Source organism: Phoenix dactylifera, chromosome 17 (assembly GCF_009389715.1).
Source record: "Phoenix dactylifera cultivar Barhee BC4 chromosome 17, palm_55x_up_171113_PBpolish2nd_filt_p, whole genome shotgun sequence".
Classification (NCBI taxonomy): Eukaryota; Viridiplantae; Streptophyta; class Magnoliopsida; order Arecales; family Arecaceae; genus Phoenix; species Phoenix dactylifera.
The window spans coordinates 9616885-9628111 of record NC_052408.1 but is presented as its reverse complement, the minus strand read 5'-3'; the positions used below and the strand labels follow the sequence as shown (position 1 = coordinate 9628111).

Below are 11227 nucleotides of genomic sequence, written 5' to 3'. Positions count from 1 at the left end.
ATTTTTTTTATTCTTGATATAATAGTTGCAATAACATCTAATTCGGTTGCAAATTCCAAGGGGGGTAAGCAGCATATATTTATTGTGCGCTACTTACATTGAGAAAGTGTAATTTTAGGGAACTCTCACATGGTGACATGTTCATTTATATGCGAGTCTTCCAAATGCATAGAAAGAATTTTACATCAATCTATATGCAGGGAAGTAAAATAATGCTCCGTGAACACAGAAAAGTTCCTCAGAATAGTTAATGATGGATGCAAAAATTCTGTATTGCGTTAGCAAGGTCCATGATGAGAGATTTAGTTGTTCTTTTCGTACGTATTTTTTTGAATAATAACTTTACATTTGCTGTCTCAAATATCAAAAAAAAGAAGGAAAAAAAAAGGCACAAGCCATGTCATGCTTCATTATGAAGAAGCAAATGAACCCTGTTCCTGAGACCCAGCACCTTTTACCCTCTTATTATTCTTCCAAAAAATAATCTTGGCAAGACCATCACCCGATAGCTTAATTTGATGAGCTATATATAACTAGTAGAAGTTGAAAAATCTAGAAAGATACTTTAAGAGGCTAACTTTTGGGGGTGCAAAAGAGGCCAGCTAGTTTAATCACTGTAACTTAGAAAATTTCTATTTCCCCACTAAATAGACATGAGTCAACCTGGGAGAGCGGGGTTGGAAAGTCTCCAAGCAGGAGGTGATGCACTTGCTAGCTAAGCGTGAAACAATGAGTAATTGGTCCACACCACACGAGCATTTCATCAAAAGGACACCATTCATTAACCAAAGCAGCAACTGGTCTAATCGTTTCATTACACGACAAAATGCATAAAAGGATGCCTGCCACATCTCACAAGCATTTTATCAAAAGGGTGCCGTTCATGAACATGAGAAGCCGGGGCTCTTCGCTTCTCACCCTCTACGATGACAAGCAGCTGGCTCGGCATTATACGTTGGAGAACACGATCTCCATCAACTTGCCAACACCCCCCGTTGCTGGATAAAGCAAGAATTTCTCAAAAATCTCCATCAGGGGCAGGCAGGAGAGCCATGGTCGTCCTGGTCAATGTGGAGATTGACACCATGCGAGCGGAGGGCATTGAGAATGGCCCAGACCTTGGTGCGGTTCTTGAACCCCTTCTTCTCCACCTCCTTGGCTGCATCGGCATATATCGGTTCCTGAGCCAGGCCATCAACCTTGAGGCGCATAGCGAGCACTTCTCCGACGGCCGCCGCCGCCTTGGCATTGCAGGTGCGGCCGCACTCCAGTCCTTCTTTGAGCGCCTTCTCCACTGAAGATGCCGTCACCACCACTCGCCCGCTCCGCCGATCCACGACATTGGCCGTCACGTATTTGAGCGATATGAAAAGCCGCAGCACGTACCTCTTTGCCACTGGCAAAGGAAGCTGGCTCATCTGTGAGCTCTTCTACAAGATCCTCTCTTTCTTCCAAAAAAAAAAAAGCTATATATATATACACACACGCACGCACTATGCACGTGTGCGTGTATGTGGTCGTTTTAACTAGTCCCAGCACTCGTTGCTAGGATTAGCTCGAAAGAAGTAAAATTATATTTAAGTGTGGGCGAATTTGAACTAATCTTGGCACTCAGTTTGCTGAGACTGGATGAAATTCAAATGTGGAAATTCACTCAGTATGCTGAGACTGGATGAAATTCAAATGTGGAAATTTAGTTCTTAGAAGTAAACTTACACAGGTTTGAATAAAGAATTACATGATCCTTAAAAGGCAGGATCCTTTTCCTTCTTCCTTAAAAAATGTGGACCTATGCACTAGACCTAGACAAAATAGTTACGTTAGTAACAGCAAAGACCGTAATATGACATATTTACAACTCCAGCCTGTTGTTTCATAAACCACCACCACCTATCAATTTGGCAGCAAATCAGTTGTTACCACACGACCATTCTCTTGTTGATTACCGGGCCAATTTTAGCATTTGGCTCCTACCAATATCAGTCACGTATGTCACCCAATAATTCGCGAGAAGTCCAAGTCAATCACAAACTTTCTTTTGGAAATCAATGAAGACCCGTCACCAACCAAGCCCAAAAGGAGCCCAAGTCACACACATACGTGGTTCTCCTAGATTTGCTCCTTCCTTTGTCCAGCGAAAGGGAGTCACGATCCATGGCGGTACCATCCAACTTCTACCCAAGGCCGCCGAGCCCGACACGAACCGACTTAATCCCGAACCACGTGTCCTTCATGACCATTACGCCGGACCTTATCCGCCGTCCACGTTGTCCTTACACGCTATGGACGGATCAGATGCATCCCCGAATAGAAATTTATGCACCCGCATAGAAATTTATGCACGCGAAGAACCAAAAAGATATTATTAAAAAAATAATTATGAGAGCTATAAAAGGCCGAGCACCGCCTTCGGGAACTCTCAAATCCTCTCTCTCTCCGTTTCGCCGGAGAAAGGAAGGTATTTTTTGGTATATTGGATCGAAATAAAGGCAAACCTTAGATAAAAACCCTACCTCCTCTATTCCGAAACCCTCGCCTCCTGGCCAAATTCCTAGCCCTCGTATTCTGATCCCGTCGTTTCGATTCCTCGCATCCTTTTTCCTCGTTTTTGTAAGTGATTTCCTGGATATAGGAGTTTTTTTTTGCTTTGATCGATCCGGAATTCCTGGAGAGTGTTTAAGGGTTTTTTTCGGATGGTTTTTTGAAGCAGGAGAATGGTGTCGGAGGCGAGCAAGAAGAAGGCGGCGGCGAAGAAGGCTGCGGCGGCGGCAAAGAGGGGAGGGAAAGCTCCGGCATCGTCGTCGTCCAAGGGTGCCGCACAGGCACAGAACGGAGGAGTGGGAAAGGTTGCCGATGGGGTTGGATCACTCCGGATATCCGATCGGACGTGCACCGGAGTCCTCGCCTCTCATCCCCTCTCTAGAGATATCCATGTAAGTTTTGGTTACCTTCTTGGACTTTTTTTGTTTTATAAAAAAAAATGTTATCTGGATGGAAGAAATTCGAATCTTTGTCTACCAAAGGATGAAAATTTAGGCGAACTTTGCAGATAGGATTTCTGATTTAATGCTTTAGTGTTGTCAGAGAATCGGGAATCCCAGGTTCTGGATCTGTAGCTCGACTTGGGTTCTAAGTTTGAAATGCAAAATGCGATTTTTATTCCTTCGTAGCTGTAAATTTATTACGCTTTTGTTGGAACGGTGAGTTTGTTTTGTCGTTGATACTGATAGTATGAGGTTTCTATATGTGATGTTGGTAAACAACGCTAAAAAATATGCTAATCGATCTTTCTTGTTTTACAGCCTTACTCAAGTAAGGGGCAGTGCTTAGTTTTTTTTTTTTGGGTACATAAGGTATATGAGAGAAAAAGGCTAACTTTTGGACATCATGTTAGATGTTCCATGGTGATGATGTATGAGATATTTAAAAACAAATTCCCAGATTTAGTGATCGGAAATTCTTTGTAGTAAGTAATTTGATGCAGAAACTCCTTGCTATTACAAATCAGGCCTCCTATTTGTTTTGTGTATTAATCATGTCTTGAATCCGAAGCTTGTTTTGTTCTCTGGTCGGTCAAATTATATTGGGGCCAAGATTCGCTGTCTCGGTACTGAACTCCATATCGGTGTTACACTAACATAGTGTTGGTATGGTATGGTACACGATTTTTTTTTGGGTATACCAAATATTGGTACGCCACCGGTATCAATACTGAATCGAGTACGGTATGGTATGACCGGTAGTGTCCGGTTTGGTACGGTACGGCATACCATTATTGGGGCTATACAATGATTTTGAAACTTGCATGAGCAGTGGAAAATAGTTATTTTCCTTGTTACTGGTTTTGCATGCTGTGAAATACTTCCTATGTTTATTTCTTATATAGTCATAGACATGTTAAGGTGAATGTGGCAAATATTTTACCTTTCATTTTCTTTTCATTCTACGCTAGGCTGTATGTTGTGCAGTCTATTATGCTTTTATGAACTGTAGCTTTGGATTTGCTCATTATCTGATTGTAAAAAGAAAAAGATATGCAGGAATTTATGCAATAGAAAAGCTGGTGGCAGGGGTGCCTATTAATTGTAAATGTAAGTTTAAGCATGAGGGACTTCTTCCTTTTCGTTCTTTTGTTTTCGCTTAGAATGTGATAATTATCTTTAGCAAAAAAAAAAACTGCTCACCAGGATAACTTTCTTTTTGCCACTCATCAACTACCTCTCCAATGTTTGGAGCTTTCGAAGTATCTGTACAAGATCTAATCTAATTCCTTAGCAAAAATCTGAGGCAGACCAGAGTCACACTTATAAAACATATATGAAGACCTGCATCAAGATTCACACCTGTTAATGGATACTAAAAAGAGTTGATCTTTAATTTACTTGAAAGTGTCCATATGGAGCAACCTGTCTGGAAAGACTGTCAACATAACTTACCTCTAATCAAGTAGGCACATTGTATTTGCTATTTTTTATGTGTGCTTTTTGTTGCTTATCATAAGCAGGTATCTTTGTGATAATCATTAACTGTTTTGATCCTGTTTGAGACAATCAACTTTTTAATCTTCATGTTCCATGGTTCCCTGTATTTTTTATCTGTGCATTCTCATAGTTATGCTTGTTTGCTGGTAAGGTTCATGGTTCATGATGAATAAGTTCTGGCTTATATCTTCATAACTGTTTTGATTTGTTCTAATGTTGCTCTGCAAATTGTGCACATTTCAGATAGAGTCTCTATCTTTAACCTTTCATGGTCATGACCTCATAGTAGATTCTGAACTGGAGCTCAATTATGGAAGGTATGTCCACAGCTCTGTATCAACGTATCAACTTTTTAATACAATTGGGCTGCATGTTCTGATGTCAAGCTTGTGCTGAATGTTGTACCTTCAGACGCTATGGTCTGCTTGGATTGAATGGCTGTGGGAAGTCTACTCTCCTTACAGCAATAGGATGCAGAGAGCTTCCAATTCCTGACCACATGGATATTTACCACCTGACCCGGGAGATTGAAGCTTCAGACATGTCTGCGCTTCAGGCTGTCATTAACTGTGATGAAGAAAGGCTAAGACTGGAGAAAGAAGCTGAAATCTTGGCAGCTGAGGTATGGTTATATGATAATTTAAGCATTAGAACTAGTGTTACCTGGACACTTGCATTCAGGTCCAAAATTCTGTGTGATGTGTATCATAGTCGGATGTATATCAGATACTTGGACATTAATGAAATTCTTTAGCTTCTTTTGAAGACTGGAAGAGAATTGATCTCTTCCAACTATGAGGGACTTGAACTCCTTCAACAATGAATTTGATTCTCTAATTTGATATTAGGAGCTAGTAGTTGTTCTTTTTCGAGATTTGTTAAGGATATAGTTATTGAAATATCTTCTGAAAATATTATTTTGCAAATATCCTGAAGTTAATTGGAAAGTTTGAATGAGAAATATGGATAGTGAAAGATCTTAACAAACGATATCTTTTTAACATTATCTATTTAAACATAGATAATGTTTGAAGGTATAAATATATAATTTAATTAATTATATTATTGGATCTCTCTTTTTTCCTTTTGTCGAGTCAGACGCCTGGATGTGTCTCCAAATTCAATTCTCGTATCCGTGTCCATTCAACACTAGGTAGAGCTAGAAATATTTTCATTTTTAATTGTTTGAAATAAATATTCTAATGTAAATACCGAATTGTAACATTTTCAGGATGGTGGTGGTGGAGAAACTTTGGACCGCATCTACGAGCGCTTAGAAGCACTTGATGCATCAACTGCTGAGAAGCGCGCAGCTGAAATTTTGTATGGTCTTGGTTTCAATAAGCAAATGCAAGCAAAGAAAACTCGGGACTTCTCTGGTGGGTGGCGTATGAGGATTGCATTATCACGAGCACTGTTTATGAATCCAACCATCCTTTTACTTGATGAGCCCACAAATCATCTTGGTAAAGTTTCTAGCCCTTGAGTCTATATATCAGCAAATAACATATTTCTCTTGTTTGTCATCAATTGCATTGGCTTTAATAATTTATCTGTGTTATGTGGTGTTTTGGCTGTAAAATGCAAAGTTGGGCTGCACAAGTTATTGTTCTGTGCCAAGTTAAGCTTTTATCTGAGTAATAAGTTACCAAGCTCTCTATCCAAACTCAGTTGGACTGGGTTAGGGTGCTTAAAGGTTAGGTGGGGTCTTGAGACAACAAAACTAGGTGGTAGGCTGGTAGCTAGTGTGCGTCATGGGCTTATGGCCAATGAATAACTTGGAGCTATGTTGAGCAATCACGGCTCCTCAAAAAAAAGAGAGAAGCATTCAACGGCAATGTGGAACTAGAAACCATGTTTTGTACAATGCTTTGCTACGATATGAGCAATCAAAATCATCTATTACACATAACAACGAGAAGTGTGATTTTTAAAGCTTATGTAGTTGTCATGACTCGTGTGATACGGATACCTACCAGCCTCACCTCAGGTGGTTGGTACCATATTGCTTTAAAATATTGTCACCATATAAATTGTATTGTGTTGCGTAATTTTATATACTATTCATTTTCCAAGTTAGTTCATATCAGCTAAGGTTACATTGAGGATCTTAATTAAGTTGATTTAGGTCAGTATGTTACTTGACCTAAACCCAATCTATTATACATACATAAAGTCAGTCGGCTGGTATGGGTACCTCTAGCTGGATAGAGGGGTAATTGGGCTAGTCAGTCAGCTGGTATGGGTACCTCTAGCTGGATAGAAGGGTAAATAGGCTGGTGATGCTCAAGATAACCTGTGTCATGTCATGGGCTTCTTACGCGAACCCTCGCTCATACTATAGTGCATGCTGATTGCCGAACCTTTTACTTTCTCCTAGTTCAATTAATCAGGGAACCATGTTTTTTGAACAAATAATACTAATCTTGTTTCTCAAGGTGTTAATTAGGGTGGCCTAGTTAATAAGGACTAATACTACTTTGGGGACAACTTTTATTTTATTTATGGAGGAAAAATTATGGAAACCTGCTGGAAGCTTATATGAATTCAATCTTTCGATAGGATTAGCTTTGTAAATGTTGATTGCTATAATTTTATATGTTTTTACCATATTATGATTCTCAAGAAACCTGAATTATGGTGAAAGCCAAGCTTTGTCCCACCATTATGTATTTGTTTATGGAGCACAACCTAATGAAAGTTCTACTCGAAAAGATGTATCGAGAATTTTGACTGCTTGTCAACCTATGCTTTAGCTAATTCTATGTCTGGTCAGGTCTTTGGCATTGAATTTTTTCAGAATTTATAATTTGAGTATAATTATTCAGGGTATTGTTTCATGATCCAAATTGTGTAGTTCATTTTTATGATAGCATTAAAGCATCAAGATTTTTTTTCCTAATAGCATGAAAAGATGACTAACTCGCGAAACTGTTCCATGCTGTTACTTTTTTCTAACCTTTCTGTCGGAAAGTTTATCACTTGTTTTTTGGTGGTACACTGAAATCTGTTGAGCTCAGATTTGTTTCTCATTTTGCCTTTGTGGCAGATCTTGACGCATGTGTCTGGCTTGAAGAGACACTAAAAAGGTTCGACCGTATTCTTGTTGTCGTCTCACACTCTCAGGATTTTCTTAATGGTGTCTGCACCAACATCATCCATATGCAGAATAAGAAACTAAAGCTCTACACTGGCAACTACGACCAATATGTCCAGACCCGATCAGAGCTGGAAGAAAACCAGATGAAGCAGTACAAGTGGGAGCAGGAGCAGATTGCTTCCATGAAAGAGTATATTGCTCGTTTTGGTCATGGTTCTGCTAAACTGGCCCGCCAAGCCCAGAGCAAGGAGAAAACCCTTGCTAAGATGGAGCGGGGTGGTCTTACTGAAAAGGTAGTCAAGGACAAGGTATTAGTCTTCCGCTTCACGGATGTTGGCAAACTCCCTCCACCAGTATTGCAGTTTGTGGAAGTAACCTTTGGGTATACACCTGACAATCTAATCTACAAGAACCTCGACTTGGGAGTGGACCTTGATTCGAGGATAGCATTAGTGGGACCTAATGGAGCTGGGAAGAGCACATTGCTCAAGCTGATGACCGGTGACCTTATCCCATTGGATGGTATGGTAAGGCGGCACAATCATCTCAGGATTGCCCAGTTCCATCAGCATCTTGCAGAGAAGCTTGATTTGGAGATGTCAGCCCTCCAGTTCATGATGAAGGAGTACCCAGGGAATGAGGAGGAGAGGATGAGGGCTGCGATAGGTAAGTTTGGATTGTCTGGCAAAGCCCAGGTGATGCCCATGAAGAACTTGTCAGATGGACAGAGGAGCCGGGTGATCTTTGCTTGGTTGGCCTGGAGGCAGCCTCACCTGCTGCTGCTAGACGAGCCGACAAACCATCTAGACATTGAAACCATTGATTCCTTGGCAGAAGCGCTGAATGAGTGGGATGGTGGATTAGTTTTGGTGAGTCATGACTTTAGGCTGATCAATCAGGTGGCTCAGGAGATCTGGGTGTGCCAGGATCAAACAGTGACTCGATGGGAGGGTGACATCATGGACTTCAAAGAGCATCTGAGGAGCAGGGCTGGGTTGTCTGAGTGAGTTGTGGAAGGAAGTGGACATATCTCAAATTTGTTGGCTTATATTCTTGATCATTATAGTTGTGGTATCGGCAGTACTTGTTGCACTGATGGCCTTTATTCATTCACAGGCAGTCTATGTAAGCCTCGACAAAGTATCTGCTTGTATCCAGCACGAGTAATTTGCCTTTACCTAACAGAGGAGAGTCTACCTCTCTGGCGTTAATATCTATGTTTTACGGAGTTTCTTACAAAATTCACCAAAATAGAGTCAAAATAAAAGCACTGTGGAATCTGCATGTTTGCATATTTACTTGATCTATGGGTATGTCATTCTATGGGTACGTCAGGATAGATAGTTACATGAAATCTAAGATTGTCTGTGAGATCCAATAGTTCCACATTAGAAAGACTTGTTCCAGAGCTTGGATATATGAGGCGAGTGTCTTCAAATTCTGCAGATGTGTTTTGGAAGAAAAACAAAATTAGGTGAAGGACGTTTGCTGAAGCTCAGGAATCGGACAATATTTGCCTGAGGAGCTTCGTATTTCTTCTCTCATGTGGCCCCCACATGGGCACTGGGTGCCTCACGTGCCCTGCGAAGGCGGGGGCTTGATATTTAGCATCAGAGCCGAGAACGGCTCTTATCCGATGGTGGAAAGGATGTGGGGCTCAATAGTTCCATATCAGAAAGACTCGTTCTAGAGCTTGGGTATATGAGGCAGGTATCTTCTAATCCTGCAGACGCGTTTTGGGATGTCTTCTAATCCTGCAGACGCATTTTGGAAGGAAAACAAAACCTGAGATGAATGAAGGATGCTTGTATGAAGCTCCGGAATCGGATAATATCTGGTAGGGGAGCTTCGTATTTTTTCCCTCAATTGGCCTCTACGTGGGCACTGGGTGCCTCATGTGCTCCACAGAGGCGGGGGCGTGACATTGTCTGCCTGTGATCAAGGACAGAACGAGAACTTGTGGTGGATATAGGGGGTCTGCGGGGCATACATGAAACTACCGAGGGTTGAATGAGAAAATCATAACATATACTTGTTCGTTAGCAGCCAGGGTAGAGGTTATCCATCTGATTGTATAAACGAAGATTGGAAACGACCGGGGCTAAATTTGTTGAGTTGGGGCTGGTTTGATGAGGACATGGTAAAGTGAGAGAGGGAGTGGGAGTTTGTGCGTTAGGTTAGAGAGAAGCGCAGGTTGCTCTTTAAAACATGAGTTAAGAAAACAAACCAGAAGGTTTTCCCCCTTCTCTTCGAATTCGCTCTTCCTTTTTGTTATTTTTGCCAGCCTTTTGAGGAAATTCCACGACGTTTAGGTTTTCTTTGAACTTGCTCGAGTCTCGTAGAGAACCATGGAAATCAGGTGCATCCAAAAAGTCACCGTAAACTGTCTTCAGTTGTTTCTGAATGATATTTACGAATTTCAACATGTTGTGGTCGATCAGTTTGCAGTTCTTCCCCGCAATAAAAAAAGGAAAAAGAAATTGTATTATTTGAACTTGTGCGAAAACTTCTAAAAATTTTGGATGATGCAAAAACAAATAATTTTATCTCCTCAGAAGCCGTCGTCCTTTGTCGGCTACATTGTGAATGCTAAACCAAATTATACCTCTACGAAATAATAAATCACGATCAGATAACTTGTTTCCAAAAAGAAATCCAATGTGTCTTGTCAAAGGAAAAAAAAAATCTGATAAAAAGAACGCACTGTCTAGTGTGAAACAATTTGCTCAGCAGCTTGCAACTTGCTTTTGAGTCATATAAAAAAAAGCGTCGTAAATTTTCTAACGTACACTTCTTTGATTATTTCAAACTCCTCGATCTTGTGTTTGAACAAAATATCAATGAGAAGAGGTAAATGCTTTGGCTGATATATTTTCCTCTGAAAAATAACAATTTGATAACTCACGACAACAACCATGCCTGATTGAGCGTAGGCTACTGGACTCCAACAACTGAGAGGAAACATACTTGATACTATATAATAAAATATAAAGGACCATGATGACCAAACAAGTCTTTCTACATCGATTAAATAAACCCACTCTATAGATTCACCAGTTCTTCACAACACATTTGACCTATTCAGAGATACAAATTGCCAAGTCCATCAGTTATCACCATCTAAACAAAAGCTAAAGAAGAATGAATATAATGATGGGTTTAATTTAATCGCTCGATGACCTTGCCAATGATCAAAAAAGCCTGTCGAACCAGATGCCATAGGGACTAAAATAAATTTGCATTTCTACTCACTCAAGAAGCAAGCTTTATGCAACCCTCATGATTAGATATTGTCAAATCTCTTCATGCATCGGTTTGAAGTTATAACCACACACAAAAAAAGGAATTCAACATACATGCTTCTAGACTTTGATATTATGTCCAAAATCATCAACAAAGTTTGAAGTTTTAGAATGCAAAGAAACCCCCCTACATTGAACTGATAGTGGCGGCAGGCCCTAGCCAATAAATCTCGAGGAATTCTTTGAAACTAACCAAAACCACAACTTTGGGATGTTTGTAGGCCTATATCAACTTAATAAAATATAAAATTCCCACATAATAGCAAAAGAGGTGGCATAAGATCCTCCATTGTGCTGGAGTTGTTTGTATGCCTATATATTAGTTGTTGAAGTTTGAACTAGTC

At 40.4% G+C, this 11227-nt stretch overlaps 2 protein-coding genes across 3 annotated transcripts; one reads left to right on the top strand and one right to left on the bottom strand.

Annotated features, from left to right (window-relative positions):
* Positions 1-758: 758 nt before the first annotated feature.
* Positions 759-1465, bottom strand: LOC103714882 (50S ribosomal protein L18). The gene has a single exon (XM_008802325.3). It carries the CDS (start codon positions 1416-1418, stop codon positions 1032-1034), a length of 387 nt encoding a protein of 128 aa, XP_008800547.1. The 5' UTR covers positions 1419-1465; the 3' UTR covers positions 759-1031.
* A 952-nt stretch (positions 1466-2417) lies between these two features.
* LOC103714881 (ABC transporter F family member 1-like) lies at positions 2418-8875 on the top strand. Of its 2 annotated transcripts, none has more exons than XM_008802323.4 (6): positions 2418-2610; positions 2711-2933; positions 4725-4798; positions 4893-5103; positions 5713-5947; positions 7531-8875. In XM_008802323.4, the coding sequence occupies exons 2-6, from the start codon at positions 2715-2717 to the stop codon at positions 8586-8588; spliced, it is 1797 nt and encodes a 598-aa protein (XP_008800545.1). In that variant the 5' UTR covers positions 2418-2610; positions 2711-2714; the 3' UTR covers positions 8589-8875. The 2 variants fall into 2 exon arrangements, with proteins under 2 accessions (XP_008800545.1, XP_008800546.1); XM_008802324.3 differs by having other exon boundaries at positions 2708-2933.
* Positions 8876-11227: the final 2352 nt, after the last annotated feature.